This window comes from Scyliorhinus torazame, chromosome 15, assembly GCF_047496885.1.
Source record: "Scyliorhinus torazame isolate Kashiwa2021f chromosome 15, sScyTor2.1, whole genome shotgun sequence".
In the NCBI taxonomy this organism is placed as follows: domain Eukaryota; kingdom Metazoa; phylum Chordata; class Chondrichthyes; order Carcharhiniformes; family Scyliorhinidae; genus Scyliorhinus; species Scyliorhinus torazame.
This window is the reverse complement of record NC_092721.1, coordinates 134,084,111-134,107,842: the sequence shown is the minus strand read 5'-3', so window position 1 is coordinate 134,107,842 and position 23,732 is coordinate 134,084,111. Positions and strand designations below refer to the sequence as shown.

General features: G+C 43.5%; 1 protein-coding gene across 2 annotated transcripts in view; it reads right to left on the bottom strand.

Moving 5' to 3' along the window:
- Nucleotides 1-23,732, bottom strand: part of kbtbd3 (kelch repeat and BTB (POZ) domain containing 3) — a 282,090-nt gene that overhangs the window by 5,139 nt on the left and 253,219 nt on the right. The window contains exons 5-7 of one of the 2 annotated variants that reach the window (XM_072476770.1): nt 15,968-21,714; nt 3,511-3,616; nt 932-977 (exon numbers count right to left, since the gene is read on the bottom strand). In XM_072476770.1, the coding sequence (XP_072332871.1) occupies nt 932-977; nt 3,511-3,616; nt 15,968-21,714 (5,899 nt within the window). Of the gene's footprint in view, nt 1-931; nt 978-3,495; nt 3,617-15,967; nt 21,715-23,732 lie in introns of both variants that reach the window. The other variant, XM_072476769.1, reaches the window with a different exon arrangement.

The following is a 23,732-nucleotide window of genomic DNA, read 5'->3' as shown; positions in this document are numbered from 1 at the left end:
CATGAAGTCTTATTTTTGACACGTCCCTTTATGTCAGTGAAATATGGTGTATAAATCAGCCTCTGTGGCCTGGCAGCTCCCTATCCCTGTAATTTCCTTTCCCCCTACAATTCCCCATGATCTCCGAGCTCTGCCATTTCTAGCCTCTTGAGAATTCCCAATTTTAATCACTCCACCATTGAGGCCCATGCCTTCAACCACCTAAGCTCTGGAATTTCCTCCCTCTATCTCTCTACCTATCTACATCTCTTTCTTTCTTTAAGATGTTCTTTAAAGCCTGCCTTTTTAACCAAGCTTTTGGTCACCTGGTCTAATATCTCTTTGGTGTTGAATGCTCCTGTTAAATACCTCGGGATGTTTTATTGCCTCAAAGGGTCTAATGCAAGTTGTTTTTGGTTGAGATAATCACTCAAACTAGTCAATATTAAAGACAGCTCCATATGTGACACTACGAAGTGTTTCTGGCTTACGAGAAACACGTTGTGAACTATGGAAGGAAAGAAATTGACTGTTAGCAGAAATGGGCTTGGAGAAGGCATGAAGGCGGCGGAGGAACTAGAGAAAGAACTGATTGAGGGTTGTGTTAGGGGAGAATCTTAGGAAAAGTTTAACCTGGTGAGTTAGAGCAAGGAAGGGAAGCAGCAGAATGGATGGTCTAAATCTTAATAACAAACAAATCCATAAACCTTGGAGGTGAGGGTGGACGAGAGGCAGGCAGAGGGCTTAAGGAGACAGTGTGCAGTGAGAAAAGAAGCTGGGGTGGGGTGCAGTGTGGGGTGGGGGTGGGGAAGAGGAGGCAAAGGGGTTTTCATTGCATTCCAGGATGATTCTGGAAGTTGGTTTTGGCAGAGGAGAGCAGGATTTATTGGTTCTTTGTGGCCCAACCAGAGGAACAAACATATCTACATCGGAATTCTTGTGGTTTACTTACACTTTGTCTCAAGCAAAACATCAACCTCTTGTGTCTTGATTGCTTTCTGATTGGGAATTTTACAAAGAAAAATGAGTCAGTGGGGCAGTACCCTTTTGTTTACTAAATTATAAAGCGGCACCATTATTGTTTTCCTTAACTGAATTAATCCAGATATTCATCTTGAGCTGGGTTAGTAGAAATTTCCACATCCTTTCTCAATATGTTGTGTTTCAAATTAGTTTTATTTTTATCTGTATGCCTCATTTCAATTATTATCTTTCATCACTGATTTGCTGTTGTGTACAAAATAGTGCATACCATTTTCTGACTGAGAACGCGGGTGAGCAGCTATACCCGTCTTTACCACGCTTGTTGCTAAGGTGCAGCAATTGCTGGAAATGTTACAATGAACCACAGATGGTCTTCACTTTGATATATGCGATGGATCTTAGAATTCTACCACTAAATTTGAAATCAGGCATACACTAATGGATGAGGCATGATCCATTCTATGATCACTCATAGTCCCCTGAACTGACCTGAGATCATTAGAACCACTGGTTTTATTTGAAGAAAGAAATGGTTAAAATTATTCAATATTCGAAGGAACATTGATACCTACATGAGCTAATGAATAAGAAAAACATATGGAAATGCTGTCAAATTTATCAATGTTTTTTATGTTTGAAATCATAATACATAATTATTAATGCAGCGATTTAGAGTCTTAAGTTACATCGCTGGTGTTCAAACGTTTCTGTGGAATAGTCTCCTGCCTTTGTTGATAGGATGTCCAGCTCTAGCTTCCACATTGTATATCTGCTATCGAGAGGAATACACTACTATCATTGCAGAAAACATTTTCTTAGTATACAAAACCAGAAATAACCTGCAATATGTCAACAAATATAATCATCCTTGTGGGACATACCATAGCAGAACTGAGAGGCTGAGCCAACCATCAAATGCCAGGAGGTTCATTATACCAGTTTGAAGTGACCCACTCAGCAATTGCCCCTTCCTCTGTACTGAGTGGTGATTAGCATTTGTTTCAATGCATTACCCCTGACAACAGTGTTAAAACTATGAACCTAGGGAACTATGGGGGCAAAACCACATCTAATCCTCCCTGGCACAGTGCTTTAGAGTATCAAATATCTGGGCTGTTACACCATCACCTCATTTGCACTGTGACCTGAAGCTGTTTACATGTTTAAACTTTTAATTTACCAACTGTTGGTTGAGGATTTGAGCAAATAAATGTGGTTGCCCTGGTTTCTGCCAGTCCTTGTCACTGTTTTCTCTTCCTGAGAATCTTTTGATCACTATTTCTACTCTCAGTAATTTTAATGCAAAATAAAAACAAAACAAAGAAAAAGAAATCAACATTAGTCCGCATAAAGAAAGTTTACAGTAAACTATTGTGAGGGTCTAAGGCCTCACCCTGCATATTTTTCTTCTAAAATGCACAGAAATATGCTCATTGCTACCTCAAAACAATTTAAAACTGGACCAAAGACCCAAAATGGCTGAAACTATGTCTGTCTGTGATCCTCAAATAAAAGGAGAAACTTAGAAATATCAGGGAAACTCGCATATCGCTATCTCCGAAGAGTCACGAACAACACATTGTGGGCTGTGCAGACCAAATTCAAAGAAGAGTTATACAAAAGCCATTTGCATTTCATAACCCAGGCTGGCCAACAGGAGTCTGCTTGTCTGCTAAGTCAAAGGACCCCATGGCCTTCCTTTCAATTATTAATGGTTGAAACATTCAACAATCTCAGGGACCCAGACAAGGAATATACACCCTTTGTCAAAGCGAATGTGCAGAAGTGAGAGTCAGGTGACATGAACCTTTGGTTTGTGAAACCAGGAATATTGCCTAGCTGTATTGCAAAGTCTCAGTCTGCCATTTTGCCAACTAACTAGCAACATCACGGACAAAGAGCTCTAACCCAGGTTGGACACCAGTCCACTCTATGATGCTGGTACTGGAAATTCTGTATCATCCCCCTACAAGATTTAATCATCTCTGCATACCTATCTCATTGTGTGAAGTCAACCCCACCAGAAAAGCAAATTATCCAGCAATGGTTTTCAACTCAAGGACCTTGCTGAAGGAATACCTCATTGGACTTGATTCTGGACTCTGGAACCAACCCTGTGGTCTCTACACTGTAATTTCTCAATTTCTCTATCACTCTTTTATTGTATGAATACAAAGGAAGCAACGTTGTAACCCTCCTCCCATGTGTGCAAATAAACTAACCCTGTGAGTTCATCCGGTCTCAAATTTGCTGTAGGGTTATTACTAGACATTGAGCAACTCTGGGATTGAGGGGTTGGGAAATAAGCCACCAATTATAAAGGAGGAAGTAAATCAAAAACACTCTTCATTTTACAGATGGGTGGTGAAAGGAGAAATTAGTGTGATTTAAATTACCCCCCTCCTGTCCATAACGCTACATTTAGTAGAGATACAGAATCAATGATGAACCTCAGTGTATAAATTTCAGGTCCTTCACACAATTTGGAACACTTGAAAAGAATGGCTTCTTAAAGCGTTGTCTAGTACTCACTGCTTCTAAGTTTACCTTTACATCTTTGTTGCCTCTCTGGAGTACAGAATTTTCAGTAAGCTCTTCACTGTCAGTTGGTGTAGATTCATTAAACTCACTGGTGGCTGGTTCTACAGATAAACTGCATACATTTTACAAATAAAATCAGCATACTGGTATTGAGAACTTGCAACAGACAATTGTACAGTAATATTTATCGTTCTAATACATTTTTGAATGTTGTGGATTCACTACTCAGAACTACACATAAGGAGTAAACCTTGTTGCTTTCGGTGGTTTTAGAGCAATGGTGAACTGAGTTATCAATAACAAAATCTATAGTTTTATAAGAATAATTTCAGTGATAATTGTTTACCCATGTAGCTTTGAATGAACATACAAATGGAGGACTCATCGATATATTCCTTTTGTATTTCTCAAATAGTGAATTGAAAAGAATATTGCTAATGGTTGCAATAACTTTTGATGGGTGTGGAGTACACATTTTGCAATGTTGTTGCTGGAGGGAATATAGTGGAGTGAATCTTCCAAGGAGTGGTAATCACTGTCAGATTGCCATTCTGCTCCTATTTTCTTATCCAACTCGGGAGCTCTGCCTTTCTGGCATGGACCTCGAACTGGACCTCTTCAGAAATGCAGAGCATATCTGTTCTTGGAGTCCTTCCTCTTTGCGCAGAATAACCGAGAGAAGCCAAGCCATGCTCCTTTTCTAAGGCACTAGCTGCCATAGTTTGGTAAGTCTTCATTCACGAACACACTGAAAATATTTGAGACACTAAAATAGCTTTTCACTGTATAGTGAATGAGTGTGAGTGAGGTAAGTGGACAAGTGGGTAGGGTACATAGTGTGGTAGGATGTCAGATGGGTAGGGTGCCAGCTGCGTGGTGCGAATGGTGACAGGATGGCTAGGGTAGTGAGATAGGGTCTGGTCGCGGTAGGGAGAGTTGGAGGGTCCGGGGTGGAGTCAGGAGAGGATGGCAATTCGGAGAGGGGGGGATCAGTTGTATAGTTACCCAGGAGTTATGTCTGGTTTTTCACCATCTAACATTTCCTGAATAACTATCCAGGTGAGTTGTAACCCTTCAACTCTAACACAGCATTGCAAACGTTTATGAAGGGTCCTAGGGGCAGGATAATTGACCATCGGAAGTTGAATCTTCCCATGCAATATGCGCAGTCTTTGCATTGGGACTTCCTCGGAGTCCAAGGGGTCCCATATTATATCTTCCAGAATATGTCCGGTTACTGACCATCTGGAAATTGGAAGATCTGGGTCAGTAAGTTTATAAGGAAAGGAAAGTTTTCTTTTAAGAATTTGGCTAGTTTTAAATAATAAAGACAATAGAGATAAATTACAGATCCTATTAAGAACTGTAAACTCTTCTGATTGATTTATGTATCTCTAACTTAAGTTTCTAAAGATAATATAATTTATTTTCTTTGAAGTTGCAAGTCATCATATCCCAATACGTTGGATTGGATTTATATAAACGTTAAAAATAATTCACGTGACATAGAATTAAGAAAAGCATATTGGGAGATTTTGATTCACAACTTCTCAGAAAACAATTTTATCTTTAAAAATTAAAATACTGCCATCTGCAGTATTTATACAGCTCCCTCAATTATAGAAAAATACATAAAAGTACTTCTCAAGTGAAATTGTTCCCATTAACTGACGTCACTGGTGGCCACAAATTCAAGATTTGGGGAAAGAGTTGCAGGAGGGATGTGAGGAAGCACGAGCAATGATTTCAAAAGGAAATTGGATGGGAGATAAAACCGGGTAATAGGAGAGATTGGATTGCTCTACAAAGAACCATCTTAGACTTGATGGGCCGAATAGCCACCTTTTGTGCTACACTGATTCATGACTTGATAATTTCACACTTTTAAGCATTTTTTTCTGATTTCCAATGCAATATTTTACAAAAAGATCTGCAATGCTTATGAGAAAAGGCTCAGCTCCCCCGTATTGTGCTTGGGAAATGTTCCCTCATACTAAGCATGTGCATGATGTGGAATTGAGTGCATAGTCTGAGCACGGGAGTCATGAAGCACTTAGTGTAGAATTTTGCAGAAATTTAGAGATTAAGCTGAGAGTGGGGCCTTCTTATAATGAGAAATTATGCAAATTTATGTTCGTTGGTCCCACACCTAGAGCAGGAGGATTATGATAAAGAATAGAAGGTAATCTGAGATTTTGTGCATACTCTAGTTGGTAAGAACTGTATCCTCCAAACATCTAAAGTTAATCATTTGCATGCCCACCCTGAATCCCGGTCTGGGAAGGAGGCTGCCAGCTGCCGCCTTTCGCGTGCCCGGTTGTAGGTGACATAGGCGGTCAGTGCCACCAGCAACACCATTGGGACTGGCCTGCAGTGCCAGAAGAAACTGCACAACCTCCTCAGGGTGTGCAGGGTGAGTAGGCAGCACTGTGCCCCTGGCAACAACCCCCGTCCCACATACCTTTAACACCCCCCCCCACACAGAGGACGGGTGAACCCCCACCCTGCACCACATGCCGGCAACATTACCGGCCGCCATAGCCGGCTGCCCTGGTCACTGAGGCCACCAGCTACCTACTCCCTGGGCTCCATGCGTCAGACTGCCGAACACTGTCGTTTTCTGTTCCCCCTCCCCCCCAGGAGAAGGCTGCCCATAAGCACCGGGAGCGGGAGAACACTGGAGGAGGACCGCCAGACCAGCAGCCCCTGACCGTGACTGAGCAGAGTGCCCTGGACATGGTCGTCGGCCCAGAGGAAAGGGAAGCCGCCGGGGTGGAGATTGTCCACGGGCGAGGAAGTGAAACCCTGCTGAGTTGCGGTTCCCCATGCCACATGTGTCAACCCCCCAACACCACCCACACACCACCCCCGCACCACCCTCACCCTTACCTCTGTTATGTTATTCACCCTGGGGTAACACGGACTGCAACACGATGCTGTGAAATGATCAAGCATAAATCAAACGTAGGTGTTGGTTCAATAAGATTTATTGAACTTCAGAAATGAAGCACACAGCTCCTGTGGGTTGACTCTCTACTACTCTAAGTAAACTAACATTAACTATCTAGACCAGGCTAGCTCTGATCCACATGTAGAAGGTGTTGAATGATTTGTACACCCTGACTGTCACTACAGTTGTCACCAGTGGAAAGAGGCAGAGTGCTGATGCCTCGTGTGTTTTATAGTTGGAAGCCCCCCCTCTAGTGTTCTGTCTGGTGATTGGTCGTGTTCTGTTCTGTATGTTGATTGTCTCACCTGGGTATCTGTCACTGCCTGCTTTTACCTCATGATGTGCATGGGTGCATATTATGACAACCTCCATCCTCACCCCAACACCACCCTCACCCCCACCTCCACCACTCCCATTCCCCCCTGGCCCACAGTCTAATCATGCGTCTTGTCTTGTGTTATGCAGGACCTTCTGGTGATGGGACGGGACCATTTGGTGTCACCCGCCTGCCCAGCCAGTGCCGCAGACACAGCCGGAGCCCGGCCATGTGCCGAGCAGTGATGATGATAGCAGCATGGATGACATCCCTCGACACGAGACCCAAGATACCCCGGAGCTCCCATCACAGCTATCCCCAACACCTCCCATCATCACAGAGACACTCACCTCGGTTGAGCACGTTAGTGACAGGCTCCGGGGATACTATCTGGTGCTCACCACATAGTTCATCCGGTACAGCAGGTGGGGGTAGGAACACCTGAGGGGCGGATGGTCGGAAGGCAGGCTGACCCCAGGGACTAGCTGCTGTCCAGATGGATTTTGGGCTTCTGGAACAAACCGGTCCCATCCACAGTGGACTTGCAGTCACAGAGCCAGGGACTACATGAGGGGTTGTTGCCGAGCATCCAGCACCTGCAGGTGCAGTTGGAGGAGTCCAACCGTGTGCAGCAGCAGGAGGTGGTGCTGACTATTCATGCCACCCAGGCCAACACTGCACAGGTGGCATCCATGGTGGAGGCTTTGGGGGCGAGGGCTGCAGCAATGGATCAGCATGTCTGAGGCTTGGGGCATTCTGTGCAGGTGCTGGCCAATGCTCAGGACAGCATTGTCGCCTCACAGGCAGCCATGTGCCAGAGCCACTTGGAAATTGCAGCAGCGCTCCCGAGTGTGGCCCAGTCACAGCAGGCCATGGCTGGGAATGTTTGCGGCATTGCCCAGGCGCTGGCCGTCATGGCACAGACATAGAGGGAGGTGGCCCAGTCCCAGGGGGTAATGGCACAGTAACTAGCTGATGTGACCACAGACCCAGAAGGTGGTGGCACAGTCACTGGCTGATGTGCCACAGACCCAGAGGGTGGTGGCAAGTCGTTGGCTGATGTGGTGCAGTCCCAGACAGAGATGGTCCACTCCCTCTGCTCCATGGCCATGAGCATGCAGACCCTGGTCGAGGCAAGAGCTGGCATCCAGGGCTGGCGGCGGCAGGTGAGGGAGGAGCCTCAGGTGTTAGCTCCGCTTGCACCCCCATCCCATGGACTAGCCCAGGGCCATCAGGTACCCTGAGGGAGGAGGAGGTGATGGGGCCCGTGCCGGTGGCTCCCGCAGGGGAGGTGCCGGAACACCACAGCGCCTGGGCCTCCCCCCCCCCTTGTTCCTGCTGCATCTTGTGGGCAGTGGGCAGAACAGGATGGCTAATGCCATTTGGGCCACCAAAGCAGAGCCCGCCCCATCCAGGCCCGGTCAGCTAAGAAGATGACCGCCAACGGGGTCCCAGGTCACTGGGCGGGAATCACAGCAGGCCGCCTCCACTCCTGATGTACATCTGGGGATCAACCTAGACGTAGCGTTAAGGCCAGCAAGGCCGGAAAGTTAGACACCAGTTAAGTTGGCAAGGGAGCAGGTCACAGTTTAGTTATAGGGCCTAGCGCATAAATCTGTAAATATTTGTACACATTAAACACTGTTACAACCTGCTTCGGTGCTCTGTCAAAATGCGTGTGAAAGGTGGTCTGGTCTGGGATGGCCAGAGAGGGGATGGTGGGGCCACCATCATCACGCCAGGGATCCTATGGGACCATGTGCTCACATGCAGGGATCACCCAGGTGGATGGTGGAATGTGAGACCGTGGGCAGGAGTCAGACTTTGTCGTACGATGCAAAGCACCAGAGCTCATTGCAGAGCGGGTTGTCATCATCCTCCAGCCCATGGACCAGACCCGGTGTTGCTGCCAACCGAGGGCCCACACCCTGTAATGCGGCAGGTAGTATCACGGAGGGGGCTGCAGGCAGGTTTGGGGGTGGGATGTGGTGTCGTCTCCCCCCCCCCCCCCCCCACCCACCAGTCGGTGAGCCTAAAGGCGGTCAGAATATCCTGTGCACCAAGCACCTGAACCGCATCTTCAGGATGCCGAAGCACCGCTCAATCACACGCCTGATCGCTGTATGGGCGTCGTTGTAGCGGGTATCCACATCGGTCTGTGGCATCAGGATAGGCGTCATCAACACGACCGCAGTGGATAGCCCCTTTTTGCCCAGGAGCCAATACCTCCAGGAGGGGGAGGCGTTTCGAACATGGCAGGAACCATCGAGAGTGCCAGGATGAATGCATCGGTGCACACTGCCTGGGTATCGGGCCGTGCATGATGCGCAGCTGATGTCACATATTAGCTGCACGTTCATTGAGTGGAACCCTTTTCGGTTTGTGTAAAGCGGCCTGTCATCTGCAGGTGCTTGTAGGGGGACATGCATCCCGTCGATCACCCCCTGGACCCGGGGCATGTTGGCGATTGCAGTGACCCTGCTGTCTGGGCATCCTGGTGTGCTCGGTCCACATTGAAATGGATGCATTGTGGCGACTGAGCATACAGAGCCTCTGTGACATTTGGATGCACCTGTGCACCAAGCTCTGTGAGATCCCGGACAGTCCTCATTTGGCGCCTGGAAGGACACCGTGGCATTGACGTTCCGGGCGAATGTCACCATGACGCCACAGGGAGCGGGTGTCCTCCCACATTCCTCCGTGGTGCCAGGTGCGCCAACATCTTGCAGATATGTCGCACTGTCTCCCTGCTCAGCTGGAGTCTTCAATGGCATGCATGGTCCGGCAGGTCCTTGAACGACAGGCGCTGCTGATACATGCGAGGCCTCTTGCGGCACCTCCTTTGCACCTCCTCAGCATGTTGGTTAGCCAGCTCTACGTCCTGGGAGCAGACACCTGTTCCTCTGGGGCTGCTGCAGCTTCCTCCACCTCGAGCAGCTCCAGCTCGTACAGCCGCAGGGCATCCGGCAGGGCTGCGGCAAATAGGAGGAAGGCCACCAAAGCTGATTGAATTCCAATATCTATTGTCTGCAGTGGATGAAAGGCCGAAGTTAGCATGGTAGGGTAGAACTAGGTAGAACTAGGAATGAGATGCTGCGTAGAGAGCATGAGGAGCTAGACACTACATTAAAAAGCAAAACATCCAAAGGTTAGAATCTGTGGATTATTACCTGAGTTGTGTGAAAATTTGGCCTAAGGCAAATAAAATTAGAGAGATGAATGCATGGTTCAAAGACTGGTGTGGGAGAAATGGGTTCCAGTGTGTGGGGCACTGGCACCAGTACTGGGGAATGTGGAGGCTGTATCGTTGGGATGTACCTGAACCATGCTAAGACCAGTATTTAAGGAAAGATGTAAATGCATTCGATGTAGTCAGATAAGGTTTACCGGACTAATGGAATGGGTGGGTTTCCTGAGGAATGGCTGAAGAGGCTGTCATAATATCCACTCATGTATATAATGAGATGCAGACAGGCAGTGATTGACACACAGGATAACTAACCAATGAACACACACGACACAGAACAACCAATCACCAGACAGGACACCACCACTATAAAGCCCACAGGGCATTAAGACTCTCTCTCTCACAGGACACAGCTACTGAGATAGTAGAGTGCACAAGCCAGTGAGCACCATCTCCATGAAGTAGAGAGTTAGTCTGGTCAAGCCAGTAGGAGGTTATCAGTTAGATTGATCGAGTGTCAACTCACAGCAGATTATGGGCAGCAATTAGCAAGTTCAATAAAACAGTGTTGGACCATCTCCTGTGTCGGAAGCCTGTTTCTAGTTTCACTGCATCCAGTTGCAGTCAACGTTGAACCAACTCACATAACACATCAGAGGCTAGACTTGTATCCACTGGCGTTTAGAAGAGTGAGAGGCAAATTTATTGAAACATGTAAGATCCTGAGGGAACTTGACAGGGTGGTTATGGAAACAACATTCTCTCATGTGGGAGAATGTAGAACACGAAGCCATTGATTAAAAATAAAGAGTTGTTCATTTAAGATAGAGATGAGGAAATTGTCTTTTCTCTCCGATGCAGAGGCAGGCATACAATGAAACACACAGCACCGCAGGACCCTGGCCAATTGAATAGCCTCATACTGAGAGGTGGCTGTGGTGTGGGAGCACCAATCAGAGCATGGTAGCTCTGAATTTGCTGGTAGGCTATTTCGAATTTCCTGAGCCTGTCAGCAGGCATCACAGAACAACATGGTGCTCCGATTGTGGACTCTCTTTTAGAGCAGGAAAACAGTTTGCCAAGTGAGAGGTGGTGGGGACTTAGAGCAGTTCAGACGGAACTCCTGAATTGGTGCGAAGTTTCTGAACTTTCATTGAGTGAAGCAGCAGCCAGGTTTCTGACATTTGGCCTGGCAACCTGAGGCAAAAGTGAGGTCGCTGACCTTACATTGGGGTGCGAGCCTGTAAAACCTTCAGCGGGGCGAGGAGGTGGCGCTGGTCAATGACTGTCGAGGGAAGCAATGGAGTGACTCTCGACTTCCAGGCCAGGGCTGAGAACACTTTACCATTAAAAGATTTGAAGTATTGAGCAGTGCCCAAACTGCACATTCATCCTCAACAGCAACATCAATCAAATTACTTGTCAGATCACTTCGACCTGCCAATTTCCAGAGACAACACATTGCCTGAAAAACATGAACAAGAAGTGGATTCTGAAATGGGAATGTAACAACACGATATTGCTCAAGCATATTGTTCTGCAGCTGAAGTGAGGGAAGAAACCGACCCTCAAGACATTGCCTCAAGGCCAAAATCTGTTCCACTGGGTATGATTGAATATTTTGTAATAAATAGACCTGAGAACCTAGTAATATGGAAGATTTGAACAGAGTTTGAGATTCAAGGCCAAAATCAGGTTAGAAGTTTTCATGAGTCCCATTTTCTGGGGTGAAGAGAAATGGTATGGTGGAAAGGATAAATTGATTAATATTTTTGGAAACGTCTAAGGTGATCACTGTTATGTTTGCAAATTATTCCCTGACCCTAGTAAATTGAAACAATCATTTGTTGATGGGTACTCGAACTGGAGAAATGGTTGAAGAGATACTGCTGATCATGAAACTTCCAAAAGTTATATTAAGGCTGTGTGTGAGTTCATTCAAAGATGTAAATTATCTGGAAGAAGAATTGATTCTGCGTTATCGGCTCAGTTTGAAATGGAGTGTTCTTATTGGAGGAACATGCTGAGGTGTGTTGTTGCCACAGTCATGCTGCTGTGTTCCTTGGGATAAGATAACATGATGGGTCATCAGTGTCAAATCAAAGAGATATTTTTTTAGCCTGCCTTAAATATCTCATTGAATTTGATGAGCTTTTCAAAGAGCATTTAGAAAGTTAACAATATTGTGGCTCAGGGAAGACCAACTTTTTAACACACAGAATCTATGATGACTTCATCACTATAATGGCAGAGTGGTTCAGAAACCAACTCACTAATGAAGTAAAAGATACCAAATACTATTCCATAATAGTTGATTCAACACCAGATATGAGTCATGTGTACCAATTAACATTCGTGTTTAGATATGTGACCAGTGATGGGGAAGTTGTCGAGTGATTGCTCTGATTAATCCAGCTACAATCCTACATTTCTGAGTGCCTAGAGACAACTGTCTTGGAAATCATTGCAAATTTAGGTTTGCACATAAAAGATTGTCGTGGGCAGAGCTTCGATAATTCCGCATATATGGCAGGAAAACATTTGGGTCTACAAGCAAGACTGAACAATGCAAGCCCCTGTGCATTACTCATCCCATGTTCCAATCACTCATTGAATTTAATCTGCAACACAGCAGCTGAATCCTGTGAGGGAGCTGTACATTTTTTTGACTTTATTCAAAACATGCGTGTCTTTTTTTCTGTTTCTAAGCATCGGTGGAATATGCTGAAATCATGCTTGGAGCAGCGCATGGAAAATATTTGCGGTCAAAAGAATTAGTGACACCAGGTGGTTCATTCATGCAGGTGCTGTTTTGGCTTTGAGGATGAACTTTGTTGATATAAAGGAAACCTTATTAGACATAGCCACGTCAAAATCAGGGAAACCATGGGCGTCATTCTCCGCCGGCGGGAGTCTCCGTTTTGCCGGCGCCCGGGGGTTTCCCGACGGCGTGGGGCTGCCCCATAATGGGAAACCCCATTGACCGGCCGGTGTAACGAAGCATCCCGCCGGCGGGTCGGGGCAGAAATGTGGCGGGGCGGGATGGAGAATTTTGCTCCACGTGTGAAAACTGAAGTAAAATCCTTTGCAGAGAAGTTTGAAAAGTACAATATTGCTATTTATACTGTTTTGTGGAACCGTTTACTTCAAAGAATTTGTGCCATCAGCAAATCACTGCATACTGTTGAAGCAACGTTATTGAATGCTTCACAATTGTTAGCTTCAGTTAGAGATTTTGTCATGGAAGCTCAAAATGATTATACCTCAGTGAAAGCAGAGGCACTAACATTAACAAGGAATACAGGTCCCGCTGATGATGAGAAGCATATGAGACATAGGAAACTATTTCCTGACACAAATAATACAGAAAACAAGAGACAAGAAATCATTTTAAAAGGAAAAGCTAAGATCATCGTTGAGACTGTCAATGTTATTTGTGACACAATAATGGTGCATTTGTAATGTAGAAGTAAATCTCTGAAGAAAACTGTTGAATTATTTTGGGTGCTTTTCGACAAAGGTATGGATGAGAATGCTAAGAGCCACTGAAGTAAGAGATTAATTGAATTCTACAGAGAGGACACTGACACAAGTCTTTTTGAAGATTAAGTGAAAAAATTCATTCATTTCATCGATAATGATGAGCTTTATGCTTTGGGATCACCAGCTGATTTGTACAGACTAGTACATGATGGTTTGCAGGTAGCCTTTCCAAATGTGGAAACCATTCTGAAAATATTTGTAACAATACCTGTCACAAATGCATCCAGTTTCTTTCTCTGTATTGAAAAGAGTTAAAAAAATGATCTGCAAAGTACGATGAGTCAAGAACATTGGACAGGTTCAGCAATACTGATGATTGAAAATGCATTCTTACAAGATTTTACCTATGATGAATTTATTGATGATTTTGTGAACAAAATGTGGAGAAGAAAAGCTATCTAAATTGTCATGGATTGCAACCGATGAAGCAATAAAAACGAAAAACTCTGTCCCATGTTCTCCATGTTCTCCAGTCTCTGTTCTTCAAAAGAGAGCATAAGCTGGTCTGATATAATGGTATTGTTACATGCAGACAGCTGATCACTGGTGAGTAACCACCATCCTCCATCCCTCTCAATACTGGCCTTCAGAAAGTCACTTCTCTTCTGGACAAAAAACGGAATCCTGCCAGACAGTTGCCAGCAAAGCCACTGATATTAGACATGGACTGGACAATCCACTTCATTGGAGTATTTGCTCCAGCACTGGACGTTTGCTGGCTCATTCTATCCTACACTGGCCTTTGCTGTGGTACAGTCATATCATTGGCTAATTTCTCCATCCCTTTGCTCATCAGCTAGTTTATGTTTGCTGGCCTCAAGACATACAGATTGCAATATTGACCATCTCCACCGTCATGCTGACAATAGGTAGCTGGAGTTTCAATTAATCAATGTTCTCATGTTAAAGAGCACTAAAGCAGTTGAGCAGTGATTTTGGGATTTTGTGGCTTGTATTGTAGATTTCAATTAATCAATTTCAGGCTTGTACTCATAAGTTAAAGAGTATTGGAACAGCTAAATAGTGATTTGGGGTTTTTGTGCCTTGCATTACGGATTTCAATTAATCAATTACAGGCTTGTTCTCATAGGTTAAAAAGCACTAAAGCAGTTCAGCATTGATTTTGAGTTATTGTGGCTTGCATTGTGCGAGTTGAGGGTGGGAGGGGTCAGGAGACATTGCCATCATTGGGGCCCAGGCTTGACACCACTGGGGAAAGGACTTGACATCATTGGGAGCAGGGCTTGACATCATTTGGGGCAAGGCTTGACATCATTTGGGGTGGGCCGTCATGTCACCAGAGGGTGGGGCATGTTGCAGTGGCCCCGCAAAGAGGGAGAGCACGGGGCCCCCAAAAGTGTAAGTCCGCCTCTGCTCAGAGGGTTGTGAGACTTTGAAATGTTCTTCCTCAAAAGGTGGTTGATGCTGAATCCTTGGATATCTCTAACATAGAAGTAGATAGATTCCTGAAAAGCAAGGGGGTGAAAGCTTAATGGGGACAGCCAGGCATGTGTAGTTGAGGTTAAATTATATCAGCCATGACCTTATTGAATGGTGGAGCAGGCTCGAGAGGCCAAGTGGTCTACGCCTGCTTCTGGTTCCAATCATCATGCTTATTAATTGTGTTTGATTGGGAATACTGATAGGTGAACAAAGGCAGTCGAATGGAACAATAGGCTAATATGTAGTGATATGGCATTAGAAGATGCATTCAATGGGGCAGCACGTGACGCAGTGGTTAGCAATGGGTCTATGGCGCTAAGCTCCTGGGTTCAAATCCCGGCCCTGAGTCACTGACTGTGTGGAGTTTGCACATTCTCCCCGTGTCTGCATGGGGAGATCCAAAGATGTGTTAGTTAGGTGGATTGGCCACGCTAAATTGCCCTTAATTGGAAAAGAAAAATAATTGGGTACTCTAAATTTAAAAAAAAGTAGATGCATTCAAGTTATTAAACCTCTTTCCTCACTACATTCGATTATTTGGGGCTAAACTGCTTATACTCACAGTATTGGCTATCTGCTGCCTTCTCAGTGTTTGCCTGGAAGGTCTCCCTGCTGCTTATGGGTTGAGGACCTCTTTCCTCCTGTCCATCTCTGAATCAAAGCCTACAGTGTGCAGAGAAACCTGGGGCATGCTATTTTCACTCTTCTTCCAGCTCAGAGACTCTTCCCCAGCCACTTCCAGCACCTCCTCCAGCAGAACGTACATCATCTTTAAGAAGTGTGGGTAGGTGGTGCTAGTCTTGCACAAACCTGGATACCTGGGCAACTTGCCAAGGTGCGCAGCCGCTCAGCAGTAAATTTAGTGCTGAGCTATACGCATTAAAATGAGCAAACAACATGAGGTTTGTGTGCTACCTGAATCACAACAAACTGGCATGGGTTAATCGTGCATCATAATCCCTGTGCCCATTTTTGTACCTTATCTAATTTTACCTCAGTGATCCTAAACATTGGTATTTCCTACCGTGAATTAATGTACCTCGTATCGTTAAATTCTTCCTCTGAAAGCTTTGTCTCTCGAACAAGGGAAGCTACTTTCTGCAATTCGCTTTCTTCTTGATGATTAATGGTAACCTCATTTACTTCCTGAATTCTCTTCAACTGTGAGATGACTTTTACTTGTTGATGGATGACCTCATTCAGCAATACTGGAGCCCTATTAGCATTAATCGATCTTGCTTTATCAGCATCAGGAACCTCTAAGACTGCTTTAGCCTGTAGCTTGTGGTCTGCACCTAGCTGTGTTTCTTTCTTCAATTTGACATTTTGTGTGATTTCTAGATCTTCCGTATTCCCAAGTGATCCAGCTGTTTCCTGCAGCCAGTTGTTCCTTAATTCAGTGTCAGCACTGTTCCAGTGGATGTCACACTGTGAGGTAGCATTACTTGGGTACAAATCTTCCTCATCAACTATACTTAGGAGAAAAGGTGTTAAAAAAACTTTCTTCTCTGTGGTTTGTTCATGTATGTCAATGACAGTGTCTTGGCAGTTATTTATTTCTTCATTTATTGTTGCTTGTTGATGAGTTCTGTCTATAGTAGACATCTCAGGTTCTTGAGGATGCAGTTGCTCTTCTGAAATTGATCTTTCTAATTTAAGTGTGGACATTTCTGGAACATCCATTTCCCCTGAAGGGTTCTCAACTGCTGCATCCATTTTTTTCCTCTCTTGTGTTGCCCAAGTAAAATCTTTCTGACCATCTGAAGGCACTACATTTTCACTGAAGTAGAATGCTTGTTCCTTCAGTTCATCGTTAATTGGAGAGTCTATGAGTTCCAACTTCTCTTCTGCAAGATCTTCTATGATTAACTGATGATTTTCTGATGAATTCTTCTTCGATTCTTGTTGACAAATGTTTCCACAATCAGGGACTTCTGTGTGAGAGTTCTTTTTTAACACAATGCTGAAATTGTGCTCTTTTAATGTTTCACCTTGCAAACAACTAGCTATCCCATTCATCAGAATTTTATCATTTGCTCTGCTAACAATGGTTTCTTGACGTTTTGCATTACTGTCCTGAAGCTCTTGTCCTGCTTCATGAAGATGGTTGTTCTCTATGTCTATCTCTGCTAGTTGATAGTTCTGACATTCATTTTTTTTTTCTAAGTGTGACACTACAACTTCAGGAAGTATTATTCCTCTGTCCAGTCCTGCAGTAATCGCTTGGAGATTCCTGTTACTGCTCTCCTTTAGCTTACTTTGCAGATCAATGGATTTTGATAAAACCCTTTGCACTGTTTTGTTGGTGCAGCATTCCTGGTTCATTTTTATTTCATCTTTCAACTCAGTGATTTTAAACATCAGCAGCTTTTTTTCTTTCTCAAGATTATCAGTTGAAACTTGAAATGTTGCATTTTCATCCAGCAGCTCTGCGATCATTTCCTGGAGACCATTATTCTGATCTGTTAATATCTTGCATTTGCTTTTCAGATATATCTTCATTTTATTAGACGTGTATTCCTCAACTTCTAGCATTTCCTTGAGGTGAATTACATTTAATTCAAGCATTTTGTTCTCACTTTCAAGGTTCTCCATAGTACTCTGTTTTTCTTCACTACTGTCCTGTGGTTCCTCAATTGTTTCTTTTGGTTCAATGTTCTTTAATTCAAAGATTTGGCTATCATTCTCTTCTCCAGATATCTGAACATATAAATTTAGATGTTTTTTACTTTCTGGTTGGTTGGGCTGTTCGCTGGAGTTATCTGGATTTGTTGTGATACTTCTGTGGTGTTCATGTTCCATTTGCTTTGATTGACTCTCTAAATTACATATGCTATTGATTTGAGGGAAAAAGATTTCTCCTTCAGATTTATTAATCACCTCCTGAAGTTTTGCATTATTATGCCTCAGCAAATTTCGTTTTTCCTGAAGCTGTTGTATTTTTATATTAGCCTCCTTTAATTGATCAGTTAGATCTGCCACACTTTCCCTGTAGTACATCTGTTGTTTTCTAAATATGTTTTTAAACTTTGAAAGCGACTCCATAAGGGATTCTTTTTCCACCCTAGAAGCCTCGACTATCAACTCATATAGTCTGTTTCTCTCTTGGAGCATTTTTGTTTCCCCTTGAAGTTTAGTACTTTCACAAACCCTTCCCGCCGGCACAACATAATTTTTAACTTTAAGTTCACTGAAGCAGTGTTGCTCTTTAAGATCACTGGGTGTTTCATCCTTTGTTACTTGTAGTGAAGATTTATCCACATCAATCTCTTGATTTCCACTTTCATCCAAAAGATCATCAACCAAATCTTCTAACTGGCATTTCTGGTTTTCCAGTAACTGGATTTGGTACTTCATTTGAGCTTGTATTTCACATTCGTGTATCTGATCTATAGAAAGAATGTTCTCTTTTTCAAACAGCCTAATTTCGAACAATTTCTGCTCCTCTTCATGTTTCACTACAATCTCTTTTAGATTTTCATTCTTTTCCTGTATATCCTTAATAATTTTTTGAAGCCGCCCTAGTTCTTCATCGTATTCCTTTTTTTGGGCCTCTATTTGAGCTGCAAGGTTACGAGAATGAAATTCTTCCCTTGCAATATTTTTCTTCAATTCTTCAACTATGGCATCCAAGGAATGTTTTTCTTCATCATGGATCATAAATGCATTTTTATGGTCTAGCAACTGTTCGAATTCTCTTTTCTGAGGATCAGTAATTGTTGGAATGCATTCACAAAATGCAATATTCTTCTGTACTTCACTTTCATTAATGTGCTGTTGTATTTCTCTCACTTTTTTTTCCAATTCAGCCACCATGCCTGTCAGCAGGCATTTTTCGTCCATAAGATTCTCAATGTATGCCTGAAGTTGTTTGTTACTCTCCATCATTTCACTGGGTATTTCCAGCAGATTATTCTTAAAAACTGCTAATGTAGACTGATTAGTCATATCTGGAGTATCATTTCCAATGCAACACAGCGCCTCATCTGCAAATTTGACTTTTATTTCAGAGTTTACATGGTCTACCATTATCTTTGCTTTTTCAACAGTAATCGGAGGCTCACAAGCTTTATTGTTGCTGTCTAGAATTTCTTCTATTGTGCCCCCTGGATAATTCATCCCTTCACAACCTGCTGTCTTCTGTTGGCTTTTAATTTGAGTACTTTTCTCATCGAAGTACAAATTTTCTGCAGTAAATTTTGTCTCTAGATTCTTAGGAAGCTCTTTACTTGCTTCAAGTTTCTCCATATCCTTCAGAAATGTTATACATTTTTTTGGCATTGTTTTATTTTTCTCTTGCAGTCTATTCCCACACCACTTTGCACCCAGCGGGTCATCCTGCTGAATTTCTGCATTTAACGTTTCTGATTTTAACCTGGACTGCAGTTCAGGTGCTGTGATTTGTAGCTGGGCTTTCTCCCGGTCAAGTATCGTAATTGTTTCCTTCAGAGCTGTATTTTCCGTAAGCATTTCTGATAACATGCCCTGCAGACTTTTAACCTGATTGGTATATATCTTCCACTGGTGGTTTATCTTGGTTTCCTTTTCACTAAAGTGAAACTCTTCCTCTGCAAGAATATTTTTCAGGGTAGCAAGTTTGACATCTAACACTCCATTCCTTTCCAGAGACCAATTAATTGTTTCCTCGAGTTTCATATTACTACTCAGAAGGTCCTTTATTGACTTGTGAAATTTGGAAATTTCAGAGCTAGCTATGCGTTGCTGATTCTGGATTTGAGCTTCGACTTTATTCGAGAAAGACTTTTCCTCAGCAAGTCTCTTGTCCAGTTCAGATACTTTTTGTTTCAGGAGGACTTTCTCTTCTTCATGTTTCTCAAGTATACATTTATATTGCTTCACCTGCTGAACCATTTCTTGAAGAGTGCACGCCTCTGTATTTAGCAAACCTCCCTTGTGTCGCTGTATTTCACTGAATTTGCTCTCTAAATCAAAAAATGAAGACTGAAGGTATTTGGTCTCAGCCCCAATATTCTCAATGGAGATCTTAATGTCTTTGCCAACCCTGATCACTCTAAGGATTATTTGTATAAGAGAGCTTTCTCTGCAGGCTGGCAATATGGTAATAGGTGATTCATCCATGGTTTTGAACTCTGGAATAGAGATCTTTTCTTCATTATAAATCTTTTTCTCCTGATCCATTTGGTTTTGTGATTTTCGTATGTCAGACTTATAAATCTTATCTTGCAGTTCTGAAATGTTTAAAATAAATTGATGACTGTTTTCCTGTAGCTCCATAACAATCTTGTGAAGACAGTTGACTCTTCCATGCAGTTTCAAAATGTTGTCTTGAACTTCAAAAATGTTTTCTTGCACATGTGAGACTGATTTCTGAAGTCTCTCCTTCATGGTATCAGTAATCTCTAATACACCTACTACTGATTGCAGCTCTGATGAAGAACTTTCAAACTGGTAATTCCTCCTTTTAGTTTCTGTACTAACATACTGGGGTCTTGCACCATCTTGCAAATCAACATTAGCAATCCAATGGCGAGTTACATTATACTGCACTTGTGAAATATGTTCTTTTAGATGGTTATTTTTCTCTGCAAGTTCATAGATTTTGATGTTTAACTCTGCATTCTTTTCTTGTAGGTCTTTGACTAAGAGTTGAAACTGTCTGTTTTGTAATTCAACACCATCTAACTTTAATGCTTTACTTTGTAATTCTGAAATTATTGTTAACAGTTCATTTTTATAGTCCTGAAGGTCATTGTAACTTTTTTGGAGATTAATATTCTTGTCTTCAAGTTTGATGACAGTGGTTGTCCATTCATTATTTTTGTCCTGAAGTTCCAAGGTCATGAGTTGAAGCTTCTTATTGTCAAACTCAGTAGCCTCAAGTTCACGGACCTTTTCTTTTAGCGTTGAAAGGGAAGCTTCAAGCTGTTGTTTACTTTGGCAGAGCTCTGATATTGTGGTCTGCAACTCCAAGTTCTCATGTTGTAGCTTCAAATTGTCCTCCGTCGCATTATTCTCCAGTTCTGAAAATGCATGCAGCTGATCATTGTGGGGAATAGCTGCCTGCAGTTTGAAATTATTTTCCTGTAGCGCCGAAACAAAAACCTCAAGTTGGTATTTTTTCTCATCCAGTTCTGCGATTATGGTTTGCATTTGTTGACTTTCTTTGTGTAATTTTTCCATAATGTCCTTAACCTCAGTGACGTTATCATGCATTTGTAAATTTATGGCTCCCTGACAGCCTTGTTTCTTACCTAAATCTACGATCATGGTTTTCAGTTGATCATTCTGTTCTTGCAATTTTAAGATCCTGTGATGTAGTTCCTGATCTTCAGTTCCAGCTACTACCAGTTTACAAAGCTTTTCTCGGACGCATGATTCCATTGGGCTAATATTGTCCTGCAGATCCACGACGATAGAGTGAAGTTGCTCATTTTTCAAATGCAGTTCAGAAATCATTGATTGGAGTTTGCCATTGTCGTCTTTTACCTCACGCACAGCAGTTTTCAAATCGGTCACTGACTCCTGCACGTCGGCGACATGGCTCCACATCTTGTAAGATTTTTTAATCAGATCTGTAACGGTAGATTGCATCTTTGCATTCCTTTTCTGCAGGTTAGCATTTTTAGTTTTGAAATCATGCATTTGGACATCCACATCCAGGTTAGTTGTGGAAAATTGTTCATTTACTCGGTGAAGCTCTTCAATAACTGTCTGCAACTGTTCATTTTTCCTGTTCAGTTCGGTTATTTCTGTTTGCATTTCATTGCTCTTCAACAATTGATCCTGGAGCTACATGAATAAAATAAGAACAACAAAAAATTATGTATAAGGTTGTGTACTCAAATGAGGGGCTGGATTCTCCATTCCCCGACACCGAAATTGCGTTCAGCGACGGGGTGGAGAATCCGTTTTGACACCAATATCGGGAGCTGCGCCGGTTTTTGTATTCTCTGCCCCTGAAAAGTGTCATACTCTAGGAGTATGCCACGCCTTATCCATGGCCTCAGGCCATTGCCTGAGGCTCGCCCCGCGATGCTCCCCCGACTGTCCAAGTTCCCGACGGCGTGGGTTATGTGTGCTCACATCGTTCGGGAATCTCGAATAGCAGCTGCGGACTCAGTCCGGCGCCGCCACAGTCGGGGGAGGGACAATCCGCGGGCAGGGGATGTTTCATTCGGGCCTGGGGGCACAACGGGCGGGCGGTCTGGGTAGCACGAGTGGCCGAGGGGGCCACTACTTTTGCGGTCTGGGTCCACGGGCTGAGTCTGCCAAGAAGCACGGCGCGGCTGTTGCAGGCCGCCATCGTGCGCATGCGCAGCCATGGAACCGGAAATGCTCAGGGCTGTATCGGCAACTAGAACTGCGAGCTCTACGCTGCCTCCCTGCTAGCCCCTAGCAAATGTGGAATTAGTGGCCGTTTTGCGCCAGTTTTCCTGGCGTAAAAGACCACCGTTTTCACGCCGGCGTGGGGACTTAATCTCCAAAACGTAGAATCCAGCCCGAGGTGTCTGAACAATTAAGACTATCCTTTGCAGCCATGCTCCATGTTTCATGGCATCATTGAAATATTACAAGATGCCAGCTAAGCACAGTTGTAATGAAGTGCTGGCATTCACCTGACTAGTCTCCCATTCTGCACCCTGCATAAACCACAGCTCATCAAAAGTTTGTGCCCACACACTATCTTGCACCACCACTTTAACCTGTCACACTGTGCTCACTCATCGACATGATCTCCAGTCCTCCAGTCTCCAAACTTAAAATTCTCATCCACCAGTTTAAACCGTTCCATGTACTCGCCCATCCCTATTAACCTAACCTGCCCCAACCTTGTAATGTGTAAAAAATCTGCTTTTTCAGCTCTGGTTTCTTGTGTATCCCTCTCTCTGCCCCATTAATGGTTCCTTGCCTTCACTGGTTTACAGCCTACAGTTTCCTCCCTTAAAAATTTGCCTTTCAACTTCCTTATCCGTCCTTAAGACTCCCCTAACACCCACTCCTTTGAGCAAACATTTCATTATCCCTTCCTATATCTCCTTCTTTGACATTTATTTTTGTCTGATTGCTTTTCCGTAAAGTACCTTGGGATTTTTTCCTGCATTAAATGTGTGATATAAAAACAAGTTGTTATTGTCGTTGAAGTTAAAACAAGAGAAACTACCAGACACATACGGAGATCATATAAGAGTGAAAAGTGAAATCACCTACATTATTGCCAATATTTTTAAGGAACCATTTGAAACGAGTATTGTTCACGACAACGGGAAAGTAGGAAACACAATTCAAATTTTGAAAAAGAGCAAAAAATGCTGCAGAGAACTTAAGACCAATAAGTAAGTAATGGATAAATTAGTAGAGGGCATTTTAAAAGAGGGAATAGTGAAAGACTTGGGAGGGGAATTAGGCTCTTTAGTGTCCATTTCTTAGGTGTGATGCGCAATCAATTACTCTCGAGACAAGGTGAGTCATAACTAATAGGCTTTAATCAGCTAGAACTGTTCCCAGCCGCATCGATACAAAAAGTGAAGGCTGCTGGGACGGCATTGGTTCTTATACTCTGCCTCTTAGGGCGGAGCTATGTACATTAGCCAATGGTCTAGGTCTAGCCAATGACCATCCACCTCTCAGGTACTGCAATACCTGGTATTACCACAAGGTGCTAGTCAGCCTCCTAATGTTTGAATGAGTTCAACAGAAAGCCCACCGGACATACTCTTGGAAAGTGTCGACACGCCCACATATGACTGCTGGAAGCATTCAGAGTGCTATTTAAAGAAATCACAAACTACTTACAAGTTAGGTGCTGA